The 26,335-nt window shown below is 42.7% G+C and overlaps 1 protein-coding gene across 1 annotated transcript in view; it reads right to left on the bottom strand.

Moving 5' to 3' along the window:
- Hecw2 (HECT, C2 and WW domain containing E3 ubiquitin protein ligase 2) overlaps positions 1-26,335 on the bottom strand; it is a 116,899-nt gene that overhangs the window by 74,260 nt on the left and 16,304 nt on the right. The window contains exons 6-9 of the mRNA XM_059278373.1: positions 20,403-20,588; positions 8,426-8,560; positions 4,783-4,885; positions 2,026-2,122 (exon numbers count right to left, since the gene is read on the bottom strand). Coding sequence (XP_059134356.1) covers positions 2,026-2,122; positions 4,783-4,885; positions 8,426-8,560; positions 20,403-20,588 — 521 coding nt within the window. The remainder of the gene's footprint in view (positions 1-2,025; positions 2,123-4,782; positions 4,886-8,425; positions 8,561-20,402; positions 20,589-26,335) is intronic.

The following is a 26,335-nucleotide window of genomic DNA, read 5'->3' as shown; positions in this document are numbered from 1 at the left end:
ATCTAGGCAGAATTATGGTTAACTGGGGACCCTGAAGGCCACTGAAAAGGTTAAAATCTTCAGCCTTCTTAAGAGTAAAAAGCAGAAAGAAATCAAAAAGCTGGGTGCTACCAACTGCAGCCTCCCTCCCTCCCTCTAACAAGATTGTCACCATTCTTCTAAGTCATTACAGACTTGTGGTAAGTCAGATGCCCTGTTCAGGTAGATTAAATCATTCAGCTCCCCCAAGGTGGAGATTTAAAGATATGCTAACTACTTTAAATAATAACCTAGAGTGCAGAGGAAAAGTACAAAACTTAAGTATTCACATTCTTAGTCTGTTTTGTGGGGGATGGGATGCATCTCTCTCTCTCTCTGTCTCTCTCTCTCTCTCTCTCTCTCTCTCCCTCCCTCCCTCCCTCCCTCCCTCCCTCTCTGTGTGAGTGTGTGTGTAGGAAGTAAAAATGAGAGGAAATGGAATTTTTTAACCTCATGATTAACAAGAGAGGAGGAATTTGTTTGTTTTGCTTTGAGGAGGTCCAGGATCTCTACTATCTTTAATTAGAATTGAAGGTTAAACTCACTTCTGCAATTTTATTAATCTCTAGGGGACTATGGATTGCTGAGGGGATGCCCTAAGGAAGAAACATTCAAAATCCATATTTGTTTCATTTTTATCATTTTTTTTTGTGATGAAGAACAGCATGTGTATGTGAAGACAGCATTGGGACTCCATTGTGAGCTCACTTTGTGGAACCAGGATTTTAACACAGGCATCATTTGCATGCCAGACTTAAAATTTTGCCTAGTTTCTAGTCTTCAGAAACATAAAGTTTCTGAAGGTAAGGGCTGTGTAATAATATTGGCAATTAGTTTATTCACTGCATAGAAAGTGCTTTAGATATCTGAGCAGCAAGGGACAGGTAAGCTGGATGTGATCTGTAGCAGAAGGGATCTAAGAATCTAATTGAAAAATGAGAACTTGAAAATTCAAATTAGAGCAAGAAAGTCACATAGTCAAGAATACAAAGAATGATTTCACACATCACACGATTAATCATCAAATTAGTGTCTAGCCAGGTTATTACACCTGGCTGTGCTGTAGAATCACATGAAGAGGCTCAAAGAAAATAGTGCCTGGGCTTTACCCATGCTTCTTGGATGGCGTTTCTGGAGACAGTATGGAAGGGAGAGAAATGTGTGTATGTATGTGTGTTGGGGGTGAGTCCCAGCACTTTGCATTTTCTAAAGCTCCTACATTATTTGGGTGAACACAAGGCAGATAAGTTTTGAGAACCACTGCTATACACTAGGGTGACATCATTAGCAAATGCATTTCTACCATTAAAAGTACTGTGTAAATCAAGTGGGCACCAAGTTACGTAAGATTTCCCTTTTGCTACCGCCAGTGACACACAGCACCCTGAAACTGGGAAACCCCATCCTGTATCAGGATCTAAGAGTCACCGTGGAGCTGAAAGGTTTCAAAGGCAGAGAGTTTTAAAAGAAAGCCCCTGCTTGACAACCCACAAAGCAGCTGGGTTGGCAGGGAAGAGGAGCACATATTTAGGAAGGGACAGGGAGATGAAGCATGATATTGGAGGAGGATTCACACAGAGGAATCAGATTCTCTCCTTGGGTTCCACCGTGTTTTCCTTAAGAAAAAATGGAATGTCAAGTCTGGGACTTGATAAATCTCAACTCAACGGAAGACCACTCTTGTTGATTAAAGCTGTACTTAAAATGTCTGTCTTTTTTTTTTTTTTTTTTTTTTCAAGCTGCGATGGATTCTTGGCTGTGTGCATTTGTTTCCTTTTGCTATTTCTTCTGTAAGGAAGATTCTAGTTTATTTAGCCAATCTGACTCAAGCCCTGTACTTAGCAGAGACACTGGGACTTCAACAAGCAGGTATTGATGATAGAACATCTCCATCTGTCTTTGTAAACGTCAGAAGGAAATCAAGTCCCCCAGATGACTGGTGTGTCACTAAGATTTTATTATGTTGGTGCTAATGTCCCTTGGAACAAATCCCAACACCCTGGTTACCTGAGTGAGTGGTTTCTAGTAAGATCAGGTTGACGCTCTTGGAGAATTTCAAAGATGTTGGGTTGACGCAAAAATGCAACGATTTTGTCATTGTAGGCTGAAAAACAACAAAAACAATAATTCTTTAAAAAAAATCTACTACTACTTCTATAATGATATAATTCAGACTTTGAAAACTATGTTTTATGGCTAACGTTCATTTCACCCAAGTCCTCAGGTTGGAGCTATTCTGCCCCTGGGGACATAGACGCTTACATTCCAATTCTGTCTAAGGTGTTACATGATTCTCGGACTTACAACTGCTACATGCTACCTGCTATTCTTTTTCTCCCAGTTGCCAGCCAGCAGGCAGGGCTCCTGCGGGAAGGCTCCCCCTTCACCAAGACCCGTCAGCGACCCTGCAATCTACACACCCTGCCCCCATACCCATCTACCCGAGACCCCAGCCACTTCCTGAGGCTTGGAAACCAACCCCCAGCTCTGTTCCGACCTAGAGAGAGTGAGAGAGCTCTCACTAGACGAAGAGCCGTCATTGGACCAAGAGTAACCTCAGGAGACAGGGAATCTGCCAGCCCTCATTAGACCAAGAGTGGCTTTCTGAGAAGTAGAATCTGCCACTTCTCATTGAACCAGGAGAGGCTTCCTGAAACACAGAATCTGTCAGCTCTGACTGGACCAAGAGCCCTGATAAGACCAAGAATGGATCCGTGAGTCACAGAAACAACTAGCTTGGGTTGATCTAAGAGCAGCTCCCTGAGACATAGAATCTGCCTGCTCCAATTAGACCAAGAGCTATTGTTTTTTCAATTCATCTGATGAGCCATATTTACTTTCAAATGACAAGATTAGTTTACTAACAAGACTCTAGATATTCATAATTTTAAAGTTACCAAAAATCAACCTGAAAGCCAGGCATGATGGTACGGGCCTATAATCCCAGCACTTGGGAGACTGAAGAAGGAGGACTGAGTTCGAGGCCAACATGGGCTACACTGTAAGACTCTGTCTCAAAATCCAAGCCAAACCAAAACTACTACTATCACCAAAATGCCAACAGCAGACAACCTCATGGAAATAACAACCATAAGAAGTGGGAAACCATCTTCTGGCTGAATAGGAGCTAGCCAGAGAGGTAAAGAGGTAGAACTAGAGATCCCCCCAAATAGTGACAGCTACAGCCACGGGGCTAATGACCAGCTGTTCTCTAACTCTACGTGGAAACAAATGCCAAATGCGAACAGCTCCGCACCAAACACACTGTCTAAACAACTGCAGCACAAATCACCAACTCCAGGTAAAGCACACATTTTAAACAATCTACAACCTTCTTAACACGGCTGTAGACAATGTCAAAATTGCTCATGAAAATTTATTAGGGGTTCCATTATTACCTCTTCGGTCAGGAAAATGAATCCGTATACTTAAGATTATTCTGCTTAGTTATATTAATAATAAGCAGAAATGAGTAATAAATATAATCCGGAGAACCAAGGTTGGAGTATCTGAATTCACAAAACAACAGAAAGCCCAGTAATTCTATAGGTAGCTGCACTGGAAACACCACACTGTCTATACACACATATTTGAGCTAAATGTTTTAAAGGCTTTTAAATGCTATCTGTTAAGACAGAATTCTAATATCAATGCCAGGGATCCCTAAAGGAACATTTCATGGCATGTGAACGGAAGACACTTTTGTAATGGAATTGTTTTTATATTCCACCCAAAATCAGAGATCAGATACTTCTTATGCAATAATTTTATAGCTCTTGAAAGTTCTGTATGTAGTATTCATTAACACATTACATATTAATAACGAATGACATTATAAATGTAGACAGACATCAACCCTAGATATCTGGTGGTTGTGAACTTCTTTAGGTCATGAGTATTACACTGTATTTTGTGACGAAGGGATGTGTGTGTGTGTGTGTGTGTGTGTGTGTGTGTGTGTGTGTGTGTTTTTCTAGGGTAGAGTGCCAATGCACCCCTATCACCACCATCACCACCACAAATGATGTGGTCAAGTTTCCCACATTTTGGGAAACCACAGGGCCAGCTCATTTGGAGTACAATGGGGGTGTCTTGCCCTGGGAAAACCATCTTCACGATCACGGTATCTCCCCTGCCAGCGAAGTATCTTTGTTTTTGATGCAGAAACAAAGAGAAAGTTCTTCTGCTTTAAGGTGGGGAGGGGGTCTGTCTGCCTCGTAGCAGATTGTCCATTCTGCATGCCTCGGGGGCTCAGATTGGAGACCGTGAACATACTTCAGCTTTATCATTTTAACAACAGCTCGAAATGGTTTTCAGACCTGTAAGTCCACATCCACTTCTCTCAGCTTACTCTTCTGGAGGCTTTGCTGCTGTCTATTTGTTATAAAAGCCCTTAAGAATGTGGTTAGTGTATGAGGCTACCACAGATTCACATACCACTTAAATTCTATCCCAGGATGCGATATATTCTAATTATATGTTTGTTCAAATGCTTAATTTACAATGATTGCATATTATCTCATTAGTTTTTCTTACCTTCAGCAACCCAATACTCGCTAAGTAGGACTACGGGATTTTATAAGACAGAAGCTCTCGGAGACTCAAGAGACCGGGGTTTGTGGTAAGTTTCTTAAGGATAACGCAGTAGTTTTCTGATACCGGGTAAAGAGTGGAAGGCTGGCAGGAGGCACACATTAGCATAGCATGCACTCTATACGATACCACGGTGGCACAGAGAAAGATTTGTAGTAAGAACTAACATACCCACTGGAACCATGTCCTGGTACTGCGGCCTGCTGACTGTATTGAATGTACTGGACGGTCTGGGAAGAACTGGTGGTCCCGCATGCCTAGAGTCTTCTCCTACCTGCAAATGCAAGCAACATTTATGTCTGCACCAAGAGCCACAGGGCTTCGTGCTGGCATCTCAAAACCGAGTTGTTCAAAACACTTATGGCAAATAACCCGCTGACCAGAATGGGTGCCAGCGACAGGGCTGACACCAGATCTTTGAAAGGTCTGCTCTTAAGGCTTGATGCTGGTGAGGGACACAGGCCTGTCCTTGACAGAAGCGGGGGCCAGTGAGCAGGTGTGGCTCAGTAGTTCAATCTGCTTGTAATTACCAAGTCTGCAGACGCAAAATCGTAGACCTGTTGCTCAGGATCATGTGCGCGGATAGAACCCCCACTGCCATAACACAGTCAAAGGGAAGAGCTGGGTGATACAACTCGTTTTGGGGCTGTGCCAGGATAGTCCTTCTTTTACTTAGCCAGGTAGACGAGGGAATTCCCTGCCTCAGCAGAGGAGGAGCTGAGCAGCAGCAATCTTCCTGTGGGGCTGTGCATTAGGACATTATCTCCTCAGAAGCAATTTTATATGCCCATTAGAGGATCTGGTGTAACAGCTCTTTCTGGTTTGAGCCTCCCACACCAGACAGCTAACAGTAGCAGGTGTGCAAGATCTAAAAATGGTATCCCTCGCCTGAATTATGCATTGTACCTCTTACAGGTTTAGAAACCCCTACAAATAGATACCCCAAACCACTCGTCTGTGCTCTTAACGGGAAACTCTAACATTGCTTTGGCCTCTTTCCTAGCATTTTCTCTCCTATTCCAGAAGTCGTTTGAGACAAGTATCATAGCCATGAGGAGAGGACAGGAGGTGATATTGGATTGACACATTGGTGCTTTTCAAATGGAGCTCCTATCTCCTCCCGCTGAAATCTTCATTGCCATTTTATCATATTGCATCTGCTGGATATTTGTTGAGGCCCTTTCTACAGCCCTTCACATTAGAAACAGCCTTGCGGCCCTCCCCTGCCTGTTTATCCTTCAGGAATGCTCTCCCTCACTCTTCAAAGTATAGTTCAAACAGCCCCGTCCTCCATGAAGCCCTTCCCTTCTCTCCAAGCTGAGCTTCAATATAATCTTCTCCTCTGAGCTCCCATGGTGCTCGGTGCATATTTCAAAACTAGTTGTTATTACTTTACTAATAGTTTTACGATTTGTTTCCTCTCGTCCAATAAAGCTGGAAACAATAAACAAGAAAGCCCACGTTATTATCTCAAAGAGTTACTAAAACATAGCTTTCTTTCTCAGGTCCTGAAGAACTGTAATGTTATACATTATTGTGGGTGGTGGGGTGAGGGTGCCACGGTGTGCATGTGGAGGTCAGAGGCTAAGTCTGAGGAGTGAGTTCTCTCCTTCCATTCTTTCATGGGTTCCAGGGATCAAAGTCAGGCCTCCAACCTGTGCAGCAAGAGTTGTAGACCCTCTGCCCCAGCATCCTCGTGGGGCCCTTAAAAGTTTATCAAGGGGTTTTCACTCTTACTTTCATTCCTTTAAAAGATAGTTTTAAATTTTCTCTCCACATTAAGAATGTGGGAAATACGTGTTAGTTATTTATATTCTTCACACTCTCAACCACAACGCGTCTGTACCACAGAAAGCGTTTGTTTCCACAGCAGAGCATGGCATTTCTATTGATTGCAGACACTGCTGAATGCAGCTAGGACGGCGTCCGTGAAGACCCACTACATTACCAGAAGTTTCTCAGCCTGCTTCGTCTGGGTTATTGGCTTCACGGAACACAGCTAGCCACTCTGAGAAGATTCAGTTATTATCTACCCATCTTCGGGCAGAAGACTTAGCATTTCAGACACCAGTCTATGTAATTTCCCTCCAGTCAGTAGGAGGCCGTGTGTCAACACTTCCTAGAACAGCCAAAGGTCTTGAAGACTTCACTTCTTAAAACCAGACCGCAAGACAGTGCTCAATTCCTCCAAGAAATATAGGTAATGCCTTAAGCTGTAATGCTTCCAAAGTGCTGCCTCACAAAGAATATTCTTTGAGAAAGGTTGGACAATAATGTGGCGGTGTGCTGGGCCACTCTCTGTTTCACTCTTCCGTTCCCATCAACAGGAAGAGAGGTTCATTAAGTTGCTAACATACTCTCGAGGGGCCCTCTTCCACTCATAGACCATGAAAGTAATTAAAAGTTCTGGGGCAGAGGCACCAAAAGACAGTGCAAGTACAGTTAGGCATCTCTTGCTTTTCCCAGAAACATCATCCCAACTAGACAGAACAGCCAACCTCAGCTTGTGAGGTCACCATATAGTAAAGGGTTAAAGTGCACTGTCCGAGTGATAAAGCCAGGCAGAGCCCTAATTATGCCACACATCCACGCAAGGTCCAAGGGTGAGAGTTCGGTTGTATTTGGTAAGATGAATGCTGTAAGTATCCTCCAGTTCACTACTAATGGTTTACAGGACAGCATGATAAAGATTTATTGGCTGCTCATAAAACATAAATATTTTCATGCATACCTCACCCTGCATTAGACTTATATATCATTTTTATATGAGCTTCTCATGTATAGTCTTTCATAAACAGTGAGCACATGATGCATTAAAGCAGTATGAACAGCATGAGGGGAAATTCCAGGGGTGGAATTTTGATGAACTGAATCCAATTATTTATTGCATTCATAATTTTTTCTTATAATAAAGCCTCAGAATATTTGACCTACAATATAATATTAGAAATACGATATGCATTTAGAAATGGCAGGCAGGAAAAATAATCTTAATTCCATTTGTCTAAGGGAATTTTTAGAAACTATGTACACCAAACCACAGTGTGCACTCAAAGCATAAACTTATATTCAGGAGAAGAAATTTCAACCACAAACAGTCCTTCCACGCATTTAGGTTGTCGAAAGAAAAATGAAACAAGAAGGGATTTTTGTGTGTTTGGGGCTAGGGTACTGGAGAGCCCTCGTGTGGTTACCATAGACCACTGCACACTGGCAAAGTAGGACGCAGTGGAGTCCAGTCGGTCTCAGTTCAGACCATTTTCTCTGTGCAGCCGGCACATAAATCACTTCCGTCAAATACATTCTAACTTTAGACAATGCCAGCGAGGATTCCACAGCCCTATAGATTTGCCCTTGGATGGATATCTTAATGGCATCCAGTGAACCTCATTTAAGAAATTCTTCCCTGCAGTTAACACAATTTTAGCCCACTAAAAGTTCATTCATTGTTTTCTTCTGAGACTGTCCTTGGGTGTGCAAAGGGAGTATTGTCTTCTGTGAGCATTGGGCATTACCAATTCCTTCTGAGTTAAATATGAAATTCTATTCTTCAATCTTTCATCATATACCCCAACTATTAAATTTGCAATTTAGCCTAGAGGCATTTTCAGAGAAACCTTGTCAACATTCCAAAACTTTCTAAGCCTCCAAATGATACACTAAACAACCAAACTAAATTAAACCAAAATAAAATAAAATAAAAACAGTAAACAAAACAAACCACAAAAAGGCAACACAGTTTCACAAAGCACTACATCCGTATCCCAGCGGCTACTGTCAATCAGTTGGTCAGCCCCTAAACGCCGTAACTCACCTCACCGGCACTGTGGCTACGCTGCCTCGTCAGGTGCTGCCGATGAACCAGCGCGCTCGTGGGTCTACTGCTCTGGAGCGGGAGCCGAGGGTCAATGAACGTGGTGGTTCGGGAGTTGTGGTCGACGAAAAATGCCTAGGATACAATCCACTGCATCAGGGGAGTAGTCAGCACACACGACATACATGCCTCAGGAGACCTAGCGCATCACACAGTCAGGAGACTGCCCACTTTGGAGTAATCATCTTAGTTTCATTTTCTCACCATTTCCAATCCTTGGAAGAAGTCCTTGCTATCCACTGAGAAAGGGCGGAGTGGAGAAAGGCAGGACAGAACGTTGAGACAGTCATCAAAGAGGTGACCTTACGAGGATGCCACGGGGTGGCCATTTGGGGCAGGGTGTGGTGGCACATGCCTGTAGTCCCAGCACCCTGACATCCAGCAAAGGCATCCTGAGAGGAGGCTACCCTGGTTTACATGGGGAGTCCTGTTTCAGAACACAACAACGATGGTAACGATGGGCTAAAGGGGCAGTTGCACCCCTTTAACCGGAGCTCACAGGTCCCTCCCACACCTGGTCATCATAAAATTCTAATCGTCTGAAACGCCACCATCAATGACTTCCTCCTCCTTCCTTGTCCAGCGCAGTCAGCTATTAGTCTCTTCCTGTTTTCCAGTGTCCAGTCCTCTCTGTTCCCTCCGAGCCCGAGCATGACCCCATTATTTGAGGGCCTCATTTTACCTAAGTACCACACCAGTAGTTTCCTGTCTCCTAAACGCATTTATTCCTCAAACCTTTTAGAAGACTCTTCCTTCTCACCACTGTGAGGACACCACCACTCTAATACAAAGTTTCTAATGGCTACCCACTGTCTTTGGTCATCCCAAAACTTTGAATAGTTTTCACAGTTCCTAAAAAACAAAAACAAAAAAACAAAAAAATAAAGTATCTGATTTTTTACCTTCTTTAACTAAACAAAGCCAAAAAAGGACAGAACAAGAATGCTGCCAATCCCTTCTCACACTATGGGATTTCTAAGTCCACACACTGAGTAGGTCTTCCCCATCCTAAGAGACAAAGCATCCTTCTTCTCAATGCTGTGGAAAGTACATGGGTGGCAGGGCTCCATAGCCTTGTATTAACAGGCTCTGGCCTCACATTTCATGCCAGCCTTCATTTTATGTTGGTTTCTAATATATCTGTTCATTACTCCTGACATTATTCAAAATGCCATGAAGTAGCAATCATTTCTACAAATAAGCATGTTTAACTCCTGCCTTTAAAAAGCAGATATTATCGAGTCTCTTTTTTGTATAAATTAGCATCAAGATTTTACTACAAACATAATAATATAAACCAGGTTACTTAAGGGAAATTATAAAAAGTGCTAAAATAGTATTGCCTAATTATCTAGAACCTTAGGAATGCTTTCAAGAGATGGGTGGCGATCAGAGGCACCGTAATTACAAGGGCAAATGGGTGTCTGCATGTAGGTCAACGCCGATTTGCATATAATGTCAGAACCTAATTTGATGTTAACAGGCTTGTTTAAAACCCATTCTCTAAAGAATTATGTAAATGCCTCCAGGGAAGGGACTATTTCTTACTCACCCTGTCATCCTCAATAGCTTTTAGGGCTGACCTGCGGAATACATAACAAAGTGCTCCAAACCGAATCCCCACCCAAGTATGAAGTGACAGCTCCAACTTAACTAGCCCAGAATTAAAATCTATGAAAAACACAGAAACAGTTAAAGATAGAACACATAAGGCCTAGGAAACTTATGAAGAACTAAATAGGAGAGAAAGTTTTGAAACTCAAGTTATAGATATGAATAAACTCTCAGACTAACACATTCGAAGTAGGAAGCAAAGTAATCATCGAGCGCTGGGGACCCCGAAAGGACATGTCCATTTCTCAGCTCCACCCTGCCACTCCCTACTGATGCCATGTTGGGCAAACTGCCTCCATTTTTTTTAAATTAAATTATGATATTACATCTATAGTTTTAAAAAGCTGATGAGAAGATTCATGCACATTTTTAAACACAATTTCTATGGCATTTCAAATATGAGTTACTGCTATTATCATGAAAAAGAGTTTTCCCTAAACATGCCATGGTTTCTTGCATCAGTCCACGTACAAGGGTGGAGAAACAAACCGCATGGACCCCTAGAGAAACAGTGAAAGTCATTTTCCCTGGCCCCTGGCATCTGAGGGTTCACGACTAAGGGGAATATGCCACTTGAAGGAAACCTGTTTGTTAGGGACATAGGTGGGTCCTTCTGCTCATCCTCTACCCTGTCCCCTAAAGTAAGGATGTAACAGCCAACCCACTAAAACAATGGGAATGGATAAGCCAAAGACGGAAAGAAACAGGAAGGATGGGGAGAGACATGGGGGTAATACACCCTCTCAAGTAAACTCTGTGTAGGTGTTCTATCACAGTCCACACAAGCCAACCCCAGCTGGTCCCCTCAAAATCTCCACCGCAAAGCAAGCGCGCCCTCTCTAAACTTCAGACTGGAGCCACCCTCTCAGCAAGGGATTTTTTCATTAATTGATAAATAATGACATCTGGTTATTGGTCACTATGAACATAGTTGTGTCACAGTAGTAGATTTCAGTGACACACTTGGGAACTTACAAAGCTGGGACTTGAACCCATAGCCTAACTAACCCCCACTCTCTCCTTCTCATATCTCCTCTCCTTCTATGCTACTTCCTGCCTACCATAATATCCTACTTTTTGGGTCCTTCCTCCTTCCCTCACATGTCATACCAAACTCGCTTTTGGCAAAGCACTTAAGTAGGCCTTGAACTGGGCTGAGAATCACAGCCACTCACTCACAGCACTTGGCTCCTCTACTGCTGCAAGCTGAAATGACTACTACTGACTCAGCAGCTCTGTCTACAGGACCGGATCAACTCTCACCACTAACATGTTGGAGGCATGGCCGTGGGCAGGGAGGGCTACGCGTACATCACAAGGGGTTCTGCTTCAGAGTCAATGGAATGCGTACACTGTTTACACATGCTTTTCCAGTCTCAAGCACTTGAGAGGAAAGGTCTTGAAAATCTCCATCAGTACCACAGATCTAGGGCACGAACAAAAAACAGCACCCAGGAGCAATTACTCTGCATGTGTTTTGGCTTTGCTGAGGGTCCTCTGTGTAACCTTGGGTGGGTTTCCTTGGCATTTTGCTTTATATGTGTAAAGGGGAGTGACTCAGGTCACCGTCAAGTTGTGAAAAATGTAGGCTACTTTAAAGTAAAACAGGCCTGGGTTTCATCTCCAGCACTACCATGAGTAAGAAAGCAGAAGAAGCATGAAAAAATCATCTTGCACCTTGTAGGCTGGCTTGTTCCATCGGTGACACACATCAATTATATCGGAAAAGTGGATCACTTTCCACAGGGAATGCTAACTAGTTCAAGTGAGCAATGAAGCTGACCTGGTCCTTTTTTTTAAATTCTGGGTCACTTTCATGTCACAACTTTTGAATAGCCTGCAATGACTTATGAGAGTCTATCTAGCATGTAATTGTCTGAAATTTCATTTAAAAAGCAATCATCTGAAGAAGTAAGTCCTTTTCCAATTAGCTGCTCGCAGAGCATTTTCTAAAGCACCATTCCCTACTGTTAGGTTTCATTAAGGAAATTCACTCAGGCTTTCCAGTGCAGGGCCAACTAAGACAACAGTACAAAAACTAAGAGGAATGCAAATCCACAGACTCCAATCTCATTTTAAAAACATCTACCCTTGCACAGCTCCAGGGCACAGGCAGAGTCAAGAAATATGGGATGCTTGGAGCCAAGTGGTATTTTTGCGAGGCCAAACAAAATACATTTCTTTCTTTACACAATTCTCTTTTCTTTTTTTTTTTAAAGAAAAAAATCTTCTATTATTTTAAGCAAAGGAAAAGCCATCAGTATTTATGAAGAAATACTAACCGCAGGCTCAACAAATCTAAGCTAAAGAAGCTTGGAATTGTTTCCAGTTAATATTTTGCCAAACCAGGAATCTATATGAAAGGACTTGTATGTAAACAAAGCAAAACACAGAGCCTCCGTCCCAGCCCCCACCCCACTACAGACAGGCGGCCCCTCCTATCACTTTCCATTCTCTTATTTACTAGCACACCACAGTGGAGGACTAAACATGGAGTTATCCAAATCAATACATTTTCCATGGAAAACAGAGGCATTGCTGTTGACTCTGAAAATAGTATGTTTTTAAAATCCCAATGCAAGTCACAAGGTGAACTTAAAAAGAAAGGGAAAATCCATCTCCTGACTTAGGCGATTCCTTCCAGAGTCTAAAAACTTAGCATTTTACTTAGAAACATCCACAAAGCCCAAGTTTGTTCCATCCCTTCACTCAAAACGTCACACAGCCCTAGAAAGACGACACTCTTATTTTGTCATCTGCATTCTATGTCTACTAATTTTTGTTTTTTGGGGTTTTTTTTTTGGTTTTTCGAGACAGAGTTTCTCTGTGTAGCTTTGCGCCTTTCCTGGAACTCGCTTTGTAGACCAGGCTAGCCTCAAACTCACAGAGATCCGTCTGCCTCTGCCTCCCGAGTGCTGGGATTAAAGGCGTGCGCCATCACCGCCCGGCTTAATTTGTGTTTTTTTTAAACAACAGAAAGGTATTATGAACCTATATTAATTATATAAAATAATGGGTATCATTGTGCTCCTTTAGTAACCACATCTAATATACTTTGGTCATATTTATTTCCCTGTGGGTTTTTTGACTTGGTATCTTTTACCACTTAACAATTCGGCAAGAGGTCCTTAAACGCAGTGAACTACCTATACATCCAGCCTTTCATTCCATCTCCTGGGCTGCTGAATAGCTTGAGATGATTAAGTCAGGCCATTCCACAAATGACCTTACTTGTGGAAAAACAACTAAAGAGATATGCCACAAAAGTAACAAGTTTCGTCAAATAAACGAAACAAAATAAAGAAAAACATAATATGACAACCACCCTATAATTTTGCAAAGAGGAGTTTATATTCCGAATGGAGTTTTTTGGAATTCATGTGAGAGTTCCAAATATCAAGTTGCCTTTTACCCGCTGAGCTGAATTGAACTTGACCCAGTAAATAATGACGGAGGGCGGAGACCAGGGCCGATGCCTGATACCACTCTACAGTTTGGTTACCTCTCTGGCCAAACAAACATCCTCAAGCCTTTAGAAACTTCCAGCAGGCCAATGTTTATTTTGTTCTCAAATTTGCCCGCCAAACATCAACTGCAACATTGGTGGTCACTCGAGGTGGCTGTTTAGATCACGGTGACACCAAAACTCCCAATGACACTCTCAAAGTCACAGCTCCCAGAGGTACAGACTTGGGTACAGAAACGGGTTTACAATCAGCTGGGAGTTACAGAGGGGAAACACAACAAACGACGGGAAAGATTTTTTTTTTATAAAAAACACTATTGCTTTTTACATTTTTACTTTAAAAACATGGAGTTTATGATACATCACTGTTACGGTTTGAAGTTCCTTTGCGTTTTAATTTAGACCCAGGTGAAATAACCGGGAAAATACCTTGCATTAGTTGATGGTGTTTGAGAGCACAAAGTGAAGAAACAGAGGAGGAGGAAACCAGCCTGTGTTGGTCTTAGCCTGATGCAGAGGCTCCACCGACTCTTCCCAGCGACAGGGGTCTTAAATTTCACCCATCATATCTTCACGGGAACCAGCCGTGTCTACTTGGGGCTTTCTGCTTTGTGTCTTCTCTTCGGATTGTGTGTGTGTGTGTGTGTGTGTGTGTGTGTGTGTGTGTGTGTAGAGGGGGGAGGGAGGGAGGGAGGGAGGAAGGTATGTGAAGGTCATAGGGTAACTTGTAGGAGTTGGGTATTTTGTTCCATTATGTGGATCCCAGAGATTGAATAGGTCATCAATCAGGCTTGGCAGCAGACACCTTTACTCTGAGCCTCACCACCTGCCTGCCACATATTTGTAGTCATCTAAAGCAGAGGACTCGGGGTTAAATGGCAGTGTCTGGAGGAGGTATGTTTGGCTCCCTTACTCCAAAACCCACCATTCTGTGCAACTGAATGTACCTGACTCACGTTCTAGTTCAAAACTACTTGTGTTTCAAGAATATTTTTGAAAGTCTGCTTTAATGAGCAAGGTTGATGCCACCAGAGTAAAAAGACAACAATTCCACAAGAGGACAAGAGACACCAAATAGAGAAAAGGGGAATACTCTGGGTTATTCTGCACTTGAGACAGAAGCAAACATTCCAGGCCAGACTGTCCTGAAATGACCGAGAACAGCACACATAACCCAAAACAAACGGATGAGAACAGACCCTGCTGTGAAAGGCCATTCCAAGGGACACCACAGTAAAGGAAAACAGCGGTCCTCAGAAGAAAGGAATGGGACACTGATGCTAAGCCTACAGGGCCCTCTGTAACTCACCGAGCACTCACTGATCGAGTAAGGACTCATTCATGAGTAAATCATCGTTTTCACAAATACCAAATATATCAGTCTCTACACTTACACTGTACTGAGATCCCTGCTCTGTCCAGGTCTGCAGCAGGTTCAAGGGGGAACAGGAACCAGCCGCAGCCACCAGTTCATTGTGCAGATGTCTGTGTGTTTCCTATCATGGCTGCCCCCAAATGATATAACTTCTAAAGGCTTATGAACATACAGATATGAGTTTCTATGCTGAAACTTGACTAATAATCACATTCTGGATGAGTTGTAAGCCTTACCATCTAACCAGGAGTGGGATTTGGTGCTAATCACAGCTCTTAAAGCAGGACAGCATGGGTACAAATGCTCACATTAAAGAGAAGCCAGGCTCACTGAGGTCATGCCAAGAAGCTATGGATCCAAGAATCTTCCCAATTCGACATAATTTTCTCAAATCCATCAAATTAACCACTGCAAACCCAAAACAAAGCAAAAAAAAAAAACATAGGAAAAAAGCTAAGGCATTTAAAATCAGATGCTCTCCCTACGAAGGTACATTTTTGTTTTCTAGCTGCTATCACCATGAGCTCTCACTAATTACTAAACTCAGCCAAGAACCAGAGATATTTTAAATAAGTCACATTTTAATACTATTTGATGAATATCTCTTCTCACATAAATAATAAAACTTTTATCAGCACTGCTATTCAGATCTCAAATTACCCTTGATTTTAATATTCCTGAGTGTGCCAAAGTTTAAAAACTATTATTATAAGAAGCAAGAAAAAAGTGTTTTAATAATAATTCTTTTTCTTTGTTTGTGATTCCTTCAAAATGAGATCTTTGCACTGGGGACCACGGCACATTCTTGGATACCCAGCACTTGGGAGCCTAAAGCAGGAAGACCCCAAAATCAAGGCCTAACTGGACTAAGGCAGAGCTCAAGGTCAGATTGATCAACTTTTTGAGACCTTGTCTCAAAAATTAGAAAAAGAACTAGAAGTATACACAGGCACTCAGTCACAGAGTGTTTGCCTAACATGTACAAGACCCTGGTTTAATGTCCAGAGTGTGGGTTAGGGGGAGAATATGTTTGTGTGCTAGGGGAAAATCCTGGGTCCTAAATTCAACAGATCTATACAGAAATTGATCAGAGTCTTGAAAGGTCAATTGTGTATAAAACTAAACCTGGATTAACTGTGCAGCTTCAAAGTTATGGAATTCAAATCATTATGAAAATAACAGAATGAAGTACAACTAAAAGAAATACCATAATGGAATTTTGAACAAGAGACCTCTCCAGATGAAATCAAGATCAGGAAGAAAAGCATTAGCACTCTAGTTTATAATGTTCCCCCACACCCCACCTGCACTTCCCGGAAATGATGGCAGAGGAAACAGCATCTTTGGAAGATGATTAGTCAATGAGAGTGGGACCCTCATGAATGGGATCAGTACTTGTTCAAAGAAGCCCCCAGAGAGCTACCTATGACTTTCACCACTTAGAAGAATGTAGGCCCTCCCTGGACACACAAGACCTGCCAGTACCTTGACCCTGAGCATCTCGGCCTCCAGAACTGTGAGGAACAAATTTCTGTTGTGTGTAAACCAGGCACTCTATATTTGATTAAAGTACTTAAAAAAAACCAGACCACTACATAATTGATATTAAATCAGTTTAGAACCATGTAACCTAACCTCAGAGGTCAAGGAAGCAGAAACCTATACAACCTAAGAGCTTTAAAATGGGAATTTTCACCACATTTTATTTATTTATTGATACACATTTGGCTTATATCTAACTTCTGGTTTATAAGTAATACAGCTATGAACATTCAAATGCATGATTTTATGTTGGGTGCCTATTTCTCTTGGGTGTATATATAGAACTGTCAGAGTACATGACAGCTACTTGCTTAATATTTTCAGAAATTCCCAGTCAACTTCCAAAGCTGATGGATCATTTTATGCATCTACCAGCAGTATCTGAGGGCTCCAACTCCTCTACATTCTCCCCACACCAAGTGTAAAACTTAACGTGATATTCTTACTCTTTGATTATTAATCTTTAAAATTACTTATTGATTTGTTTATTTTATTTTATGTATATGAGTGTTTTGCCTGCATGTACGTATGTATGTGTACCATGCATTAGTCTGGTACCTGAAGTCTGGTACCTGAGGAGGTAAGAAGAGAGTGTTGGATTCCCCTGGAACTGTGCTATGGTGTTGCAAACTTCCATGTGGGTGCTGGGAACGAAACACAGGTCCTCTGCAAAAGCAACAAGTGCTCTTCACCACTGAGGCATCTCTCCAGCCCTGTTCATCTCAAATGAATGTGCTATGCTAGTCCCTCCATCTGTGGGACTTTAAAATCGTTTTCACCTTATAACTCCCAAAGCAAACTGGATCTATGTTCCTGTGAAATCTCACAGTCATCTAATTAAAAATCATCCACCCAAAAAGGAAAATCTCTTCCAAAATTAAAAACATCTAAAGCACACATCACAAATGTGTAGTGTAAGCAATCCAAGACAAGCTATGAATTAATTAAAGAGCTCAGATGAAAGGCTTGAGAGATGGCTCAGAGGTGAAGAGCACTGGCTGCTCTTCCAGAGGACCCAGGTTCAATTCCCAGCACCCACATGGTAGCTCACAACCCTCAACAACTCCAATCCCAGGGGATCTGAGGCCCTCTTCTCACCTCTAAGGGCAGTTCATGCACATGGTGTAGAGATAACTGAGGCAAAATAACCATACACATAAAATACAAAATAAAGGGGGAAATGATGGGGCCAATAGAAAGAGCTCTAGCTAGTAAGAGAGCAGATGGAGGGGTGGGCATAGAAAGAGAGCCTGGAAGCTTCTTGCTTCATTCAAAGTGAAGATGATTGTAGGAAACCACAGGTGATGTTTCATTCATTCACTTGTTTTGAGAAGTTTCTTCATGCGTGCACTGGGATATAGGTGAGTGACCCAGACATAAATAGAAGAAACCTCATGAGGGGATGTGGTGGTATTGTGTTCCCCAAAATATTGTGCATGCTAGTAAACTTATCTGGGGTCAGAGACAGAACAGCCACTAGATACAAAGGCTAGAAAATGGTGGCACTCACACCTTTAATCCTAGTACTACAGAGGTAGAAATCCCTCTGGATCTCTGTGAGTACAAGGCCACATTGGAAATGGCCAGGCATGGTGACACACACCTTTAATCCCAGGGAATGGTGGTAGAAAGCAGAAAGGTATATAAGGCGTGAGGACCAGAAACTAGAAGCATTTGGCTGGTTAAGCTTTCAGGCTTCTAGCAGCACAGTTCAGCTGAGAGCCATTCAGATATGAGGACACAGAGGCTTCCAGTCTGAGGAAACAAGACCAGCTGAGAAGTTCACCAGGTGAGGTTAGCTGTGGCTTGTTCTGTCTCTCTGATCTTCCAGCTTCACCTCAATACTTGGCTCTGGGTTTGTTTTATTAATAAGACTCTCTAAGATTCCTGCTACAAGGGGATCTTCTGCTAGGGGAGTTAGGAGGAAGGACACATTAATAACTGTATCATGAGGCAGATGAGGACCTCCCCCTGGCAAGTCCTTGCTATGGGCACAACAATTCAAATGGATAGTCATCCATCTGCTCACCAGTGTGTCTGGGGGGAGGAGAACATTGCACACCCACGCCTATTGCTCACTAAACATTACATTTTGTTGTGAGACATTATCTTGCTATGTATCCTAGGCTTGTCTTGAACTCACCATGTAGCCCAGGATGGCCTCTAACTCATGCCAATCCTGCTCAGCCTAGCTAGGGATGAGATTACAGACGTGAGCCATCACACTTGGCCCTAACGATGGGGTCTTGGTCAGTCTAAGGTTGCTGAGCATCCTTTCCATCGATTGAAGTTGTCTCAGCTGTAGCAATCTCACATCCGCCCTGGTGTCCCTGCTTCTGTCTTCCTAGTTGCCTGGCAAGTCTCACTGTCATGATTTTGACTCACTGCCATTGAACCTGGGGTCCATCCTCTTCCTCTCCTCTAAATTCATGCTTCACACTACTAAACTCTTGTTTGGAAGCGAGACACTTGATTTCTACAGGGATGTCTAACAAGTCAGTAGTTTAATGAGTCTGTGAGTTCTTCCTCGCATTAAAACCAATGCCTCAACAGCAGCTGCTTTGATTGCAAGGGGCTCTCTGATAAGATTTCTGGGAGCTGAATTTAAGAAGAGGAAAGGTTTCCACGATATTAGCGGTCACTTCAGGGAAAGCAGCATGACACACTTTACGTGTTCCATTTGCCTTGAACGCTCTTCCCCTGTATAGTTCACCTCATGTCCTTCATGCTTCCCTCTCTATCATGGAGACTTCCCTAACCACTTATTAAAACACCACCATTCCTATCTTTCCACAAACTCTGCCCTCTGCTTTAGTCTACAATGTGGTATTAATCACCTCTTGACACACAGTTGATTTATCTGCCTCTTGCCCGTCTCTTTTCCTCGAATGGCATTCCTCTGAAGTGAAAGGCTTGTCTGCTCTGTATAGGTGCTCAATAAAGACTGGCTTTGCAAAAATGACTCTAATGGTTATGTACTTTAAATATCATGCCCACTAATCCTCCTTTTTACATGTTATACACCAATACTTCATACAGACAGACAAACTGAGGTTGGTTATGCAAAATTTAGAAAATATAAGGTCACAGCCAAGAGCAGGGTTCGTGGATCCAGATGGTCTTGGTCAGAGAGCAGCTCAGCCGTAGCCTGACTTGGTGAAGTAGGGCAGGTTGCTGAGCCATTTTGGCTCCAGAATTCCTTACCTTTAAGGGGTGATACCAACAGTGGTGCTTCACTGCGATGTGAGAAGCTTCTATTTATACGTCAAGACCTTAAACAGTCAATGGTTCACGGAGGGTGTCAAGCAAATGTCAAATAGAAATAAAGCGTTCACTAGGGAATACCTTCTAACAAACCCAACCTGCTCATTCTGACTTCTCACTCATGTACAACTTCCTGATTAAAACTGGGCTTTCTGGTTCGCCGTCTACACAGGAAGCGAAGATGTCACCACTCTGGTCTTTATGTGCTTCTTCTCATCATAAACTAGGGAGTCGTTCAAGGTGCAAACGGGCCAGGGTTCTAAACTATAACTGAGGCCAGTGTCTTGCACAATGGCTCAGTGATTCCTAATACGCTCTCTAAACAATACGACCACTTCCTATTCTCCTGTCTACAACAAGTTACACCACTCAGGAGAACAAGTGTCTCCAAGTTCTTTTCTCTAGTCAGTGGAAAGTGGTAACAGAGCACAGACAGAAGAACATCCAGGGAAACAAGGCTTCCACCAAACCCATGCCTCCTGGTGCCATATACTACTTCCAAATTATGGTCTCTGGAGACTGTAGCAACAAGCTGCCTGTGCAGGTTTGTGTTGAACGAGGAGACAGAATGTTTGCCCTCACCGCAAAGGTAGAGGGAGGCCGTAAGAGCAGCCACAGCCGCTCAGCTGCTCACTAGGGTAGCTCCGTCAGGTTACCTTGCCCTGATGATCATGTTTCATCTCCCAGCCCCTCGGCAGTTCCAGCTGTTTGTTCGCAAACATGTTCAGGAATCCCACGAGGTCCCTGTTATGCTGATAGCGTTCAAAGTGGTGGGTGTCCCGCCGGACTTTGGTGATCATGTGCTTCAGACACGTGTTGTTTGTAAACATGCGGTAGGCACTCTAGAGGAAAGATGGAGAACAATCGTTAGGCTGCCTGTGCACACAAGGCATGGAGAGACCAGGTCTTCTCTCAGTATGTATGCATACAGGCTCCTACGGAATTCCAGACCCACACAGGGAATCAGCCGAAGGAGCAAAGTGACTGGAACACACTGAAACTGTAGAAAGTGAGGCCCTCTGCATGACTGGTTTCTAGCTTTCTTTCTTCTTCTTCTCCCCTACCCTCCCTACTTTGGTTTCCCAAGACAGGGTTTCTCTGTATAGCCCTGGCTGTCCTGGAACTCACTCTATAGACCAGGCTGGGCTTGAACTCAGAGATCCACCTGCCTCTGCCTCCTGAGTGCTGGGATTAAAGGCATCTGCCACCACTGCCCAACCTGGTTTCTAGCTTTCTAAAGAACAAGCATGTTGTGGCATTTCTTTCCACACGGGACATTAGGTCCCAGGGTTAGCAAAATACACAATCACAAGTATGTGATGTTGGGGATAAATATACCACCTGACAGTGAACCCTAATAGTTTGTTCTTCTTCCAGCTTTTGACCAGGTAGGTCACAGGCTCAGAGGGTCAGACAGTGTGGAAGTGTAGAGTTAAGGGCCAAGCTGTATGTAAATGCTTGCTATATATTCGAACATCAGAAACACACACACTGACAAGGTGAGTTACTCTCACTGTCAGCCATATCTGTGGAGACCACAGTAGGCAGGGAAACTCATCTCAACCCCAGCACCCCCTTGGCTGGGGAGGAGGCAGGTGCTCAGGGAACCGGAGTGTAGTTAGAACAGCTTGGAGATCACACCTCATCGTTTTGTCTTGTTATGGTATCCCCATGTTATGGTAACCCCACCGCCCTGTCCATATACATAGCTGCACTTATTAAAATGCAAGTTTAATGAAGTTCCATTCTACCACCACCACCAGAAAAACAAAAAAGAAGATTATCTTGTCATAAATACTACTGCTTAAACTCATCCTCAAAGATTGCAAAAACTGCTTGTGTCACAGACTGCCCACACCTCAGGTAATCCACAAATGCGTGAGCTAATATGTGTGCTAAGCAGCAGAAAGGGATCTATGCTCATGAATCATCAGAAGATGATATCCAGGAAATTGACTAGGCTATGAATGATCCATCCTGGAATTCTACTCTTCAGTGAAAGGGCTTCCAACTCTCCTTATTTTCAGCATCCCAGAGGTACATGGATTGATTGGGTCTGGAGGTCTTTGGGCTTTTCTTCATGGGCTTTGTTATTTCTTTCAGTCTTAATCAGTCCAAAGTAACTCCCACAGACATCAGAGTACCTGGAAACAGTGTCAAATTAACAATTATTTCCCATCTGTGCTGCGTCAGTGCTACGTAATAATTAACACAAAAAATGAACACTTGTGACAGCAGTCTCTCCAGGGTCCCTCAGAGTGGTCACATCCAGTCCACACACTGATGGCTCATGGTGAAGCCCTAGGGAGCTCTCTTCCCTTTGGTGTAGCAAGCACAGGAAGCAGGAACTCTCCAGCCTGGCTTGTGAGTGTGTTGGGATCTGGAGAATTCTAATAATTCGACTTGGAATGAGAATACACCTTTGTTAACTTAAGTCACTGGCATCTGATAGTTCCTGGGCTTAGGGTATAACAAAAAGTGTTCTTATCAGCTCCTTGTCATAGATAGTTTTTGCTTTGCATAAAGTATTTTTCCCTATCAAAATACATAGAAGGGAAGGAGGGAGGGAGGACGACCAGCCATAATGAACCAATCTTAGTTCCTTAAACTGGAATCTTAAATACGCTGAGGTATTTCAACCTGCCAGTCTAAATGAGAGTTGTTTTTGATGGTTGGAGGTTTCGTGTGGTCCAGAGCCTCAGGACCGCAAAACAGGAGGGCGTTCAGGGAATATGAGAGCATGGGAAAACGACACCATGAAAACAGAGGGGACTAACAAAATAAGGCGGAGGTTGCCAGAGAGAAACTTGGACTAGCTAACCATTTATCCTGTGGTTAGCCCGACTCGAAGTTTTCACTGCCATCAGCGAGCACATGCTTCCTGTACTGGCTCCACGCTCCTCATGTTTTCACACGGCCATGGCCTGGTGCCTGAGACCACACCATTCTGTGTGGGTGATGACAAAGAGCTTTCAAGTCATACTGTGTGCCAAGTCTCTCCAGGGACAAACTATTGCCTGATGATTGTGTTGAACAGATGCACTGGCTATTGTTCTAAATGGGTGTAGCCAAGTAGACAGGACGCAGTGGTTCCTAATATAGAGCATCAAACACGTTCCTCCCTTCTGCAAAGAGAGGCAGCAGAACTCCAGTAGAGCAGGACGTGGCAGTCAAGGTCAAGAACCCTTGCCAGCCTTGGGCTTGAGGTAATTCCCAGTGGATGGACAGCTCCTTAAGCGTGGGAATCTTACCTGGGTCTTATAATTAATTATACCCTTTATCTTCCTCCTCCCCACTCAGAGAGACATGGAACACTGTGCCAGGTTTGACTGATCTTGGAAAAAGCATCTATCAAAGTAAATTAAGCGCAAGAAGTCTTCTTTTCTCATTAGTAAGCAGTAAACAACTTTTAGAACCATAGCCTTTTAGAAGCCTGAAAAACATGCACATGGCTGTCTGGGGCTAAAGACAACATCTCTCCAGACTGCTACATTCTCATTAAGTATTTTCGAACAAGCATCTATGTATGCATATAATACATACACGGTAGTGTGTACATCTGTATCCATGTACGATTCAGAGTGAGCTATAGACACACACAAAGTTTAAAAAGAGTATTTGTTCTTCAGCTTGCACAGAACTCTGTTGTCACAGTTACAGAGACAAAGACTCTTAATCTCATTTGCCTGGATTCGCTCAGCTGTGAGGAGTAATAAGAAGTCTCTTGATTTGTTCAAAACATACTAAGATCCTAAACCAGGAGAATAAAGGATATAAAATTGCTTTGAAGAAGTAAAGGTCATTATAGAATACAGGATATACGTAATTAAAAGACTATCTGGGGAGGGAGGGTTATCCCAGTCTAGCTATGTCAGAACAGACAAATATAGTAGTGAAACTGTTTTCTACTTTTAGCCTTTGAAGCTCGTGGGCCAGCAGCCCACTTTCTATTAACCGAAGGGTCTCATAACCTATCATTAACTATGCGCTCAGTCCTGTCTGTGTGAAACCCTGAGGATACAGACCTAAGCAGTCAAAAACAGGAAGATGGTCCCTTACAGGGAGAGTAGTGGGAAGAGAGGGACTGTAGACAGGAGATCAGGTTGGAAGAACAGAGGTCACAGGTGTGGGGAACACACTAGAACAAACCAGCAGACCTAGCAGAACTAAGACTAAGGCCAGGCCAGTCAAGAGACACTCAACAGGTGACCTCAGACTGGATGAGTGCATTGTAGTGGAGGGTGACATTGGCAAGGCCATGCTTCATTTCTCCACTGGAGGTTAGTGATTTCAGCTGGGTAAGTGGACTGGGTTCCTTGTCCCAAACAACAACAGCAAGGTAGAAAAGAGTGGATGTGGCCCATTTCATGCCACAACCTCACAGCACTATGTAGGATGAGCTCCCTGGGGCTCTGGATGTGGACTCCAGTGTGGTTAAGTGAGCAGGTAAACGTTAATGGGAGATGAAGCACCTTTACGTGGGATCTGACCAACAGACCCTTTGGGTTTCCCTGGATGGGAAGTAACACCCTGCTTAGCTCTTTCTTTTGTAGTCTCAAACTGCCCTTCCCAGCCTCCCTCTTCCATGCCGCCCACCTTCCCAGTAGGAAATCGATTCTCAGTGGCCGAGTCAACGGCTTCCTTAGCAGAATTGTGTTAAGTTTGGAGCCTAAATGTGTCTTCCCTGGCTAAGCGTTTGAGGTTTGAGAAGAGGAAAATACTGAAAGGAGTTAAAGGCAATGCCTTGGTCTGTTTGGCAGCACAATACGAAACGCTCAGTTCTTAGTAATCAGCTATAACGCGAGTGCCGGTGCCAAGCTAACCCCTGATTTATTGATGTTGAAGTTTTTCTTCAGAGTTGTGATGGCCAGAGCACCTCGACTGCTGTTCTAATTTCACCCAGTTCTGTCCATTTCAAAAACACCACCGAATACTCTACTAATGAATAACACATTTTATTCAGAAATTCTTCATCAAGAATAGGTATTCCAAATTTAGATTTGGAAAACAACATCCCTGACTCGCTAGCAAATGCCTCTCGTGTTCATGGGGCAAATATCAGTGATGTTGTACATGACTCACTAAACAAAAATTATTATTAGCAAAAGCAAGAAATACTGGTTCCATAATAGGCCAGCCAGCATACAGAAGTAATTCTGTATGCTACAGTCTGCATTAGTACTATTATTAATTAATTTGATTTTAAATAATTTTAAATTGTTTTCACCTACCTAAAGAATAATATGAGGGGAAACATGTTTATTAGCAGAAATACCTATCAGCTCACCTACTATGTAACAGTAGTAACTCTTGATTTTTAAGAGTATGTTTAAGACATTATTAATAAACTTCAAATTAATATTTTTTTCAGTAAGTACTAAGGAATTTAGGTAATTGAATGAATGCATGTCTAAAGCTTATTAAAAGTCAGGGTAGTAATTCTTAGTGTGTACTTTGAAAATATCATTCAGTTACATATAATTAAATGTACTTATGTATAACATAAGTGAGACAAACACAAGCATCTCAACTCTAAAAGACTGGGCGCTGGTAACTAAATCTCGGGTTAGTTTGGAGACAATTTTGAAGAGACCTGATCCCATCCAGCAGAGGGCAGTAAAATCTACCTGAAAGTTACCATGACTGGAAAGAGATGTATGAACACATCTGTCAGCTTTTTCACAGTCATGGCAACTGTCTGCCTGTTTATGTTTATTCTTCCTAGCACATGTGGTTGTGTGAACACTGCTACATGGGGCATGTTTCTCATGCTCATCTTTCAACACGAACTCATTTCTTCAAATTGTTTTACTAAAAGAGAACAAGGAGACTTTCAAATGTCAACACTTCTTTGGCATCCTGCGTATTTACAATAACATAAATAAGGATTTGCTGAAACACCTATAAGCTAAGAGAATTCAATCGAAAACTAGGAAAATAAAAAGTAAATTAAAAAAATTCAAGAAAGTTTACTTTAAAATATTTTCTTTTCAAGAAAGTTTACTTTAAAATATTTTCTACTAATCTCCAAATAAGAAAAAAAAAGTATCTATATCTCTGCATAAAGGTTATTTGTATTCATCCATAGCTCAAGACCGTAATAAGGAAAATGTTAGCTACTTCAATTTACACCAATCGTAAGTCACAAAATAAGATTCCTAACCTACACAATTTAAATTTTGTAGACATGCACATCCTTTTAACCAGTAATGAATACAGCTTGGGTAGTTTAAAAAAAAAAATTGAAGCCTTTAGAGAAGAATATTTTTAACTCCAGCTGGGCTTTCCAGAGAAAGGAATTACAAAATCACACCCAAGTATAAAACAGAGAAAGTCACACCACCTGAAGAAAAGAGAATGTGCAGGAAAGCCTGGGCCCAGCTGCTCCAGCCAGTGCCCAGTGCTTACAGGCCACAGCTGTGAGGAAGGCAGTGAGGTCATGTTTACTAATTACTTACAGGACCACACAGATTCCCAGGACTCCCTGCCACCCTGCTAGAGCAGAACCCGCAAGGAATCAATCATTTGCATTTATCTGAAAAAGCCTATCAAGTTAAAAACTACAGCTTTAAACCACAGCTCATCAACG

Source organism: Peromyscus eremicus, chromosome 13 (assembly GCF_949786415.1).
Source record: "Peromyscus eremicus chromosome 13, PerEre_H2_v1, whole genome shotgun sequence".
Classification (NCBI taxonomy): domain Eukaryota; kingdom Metazoa; phylum Chordata; class Mammalia; order Rodentia; family Cricetidae; genus Peromyscus; species Peromyscus eremicus.
The sequence above is the reverse complement of the archived record's forward strand: the minus strand, read 5'-3'. Positions and strand labels throughout refer to the sequence as shown.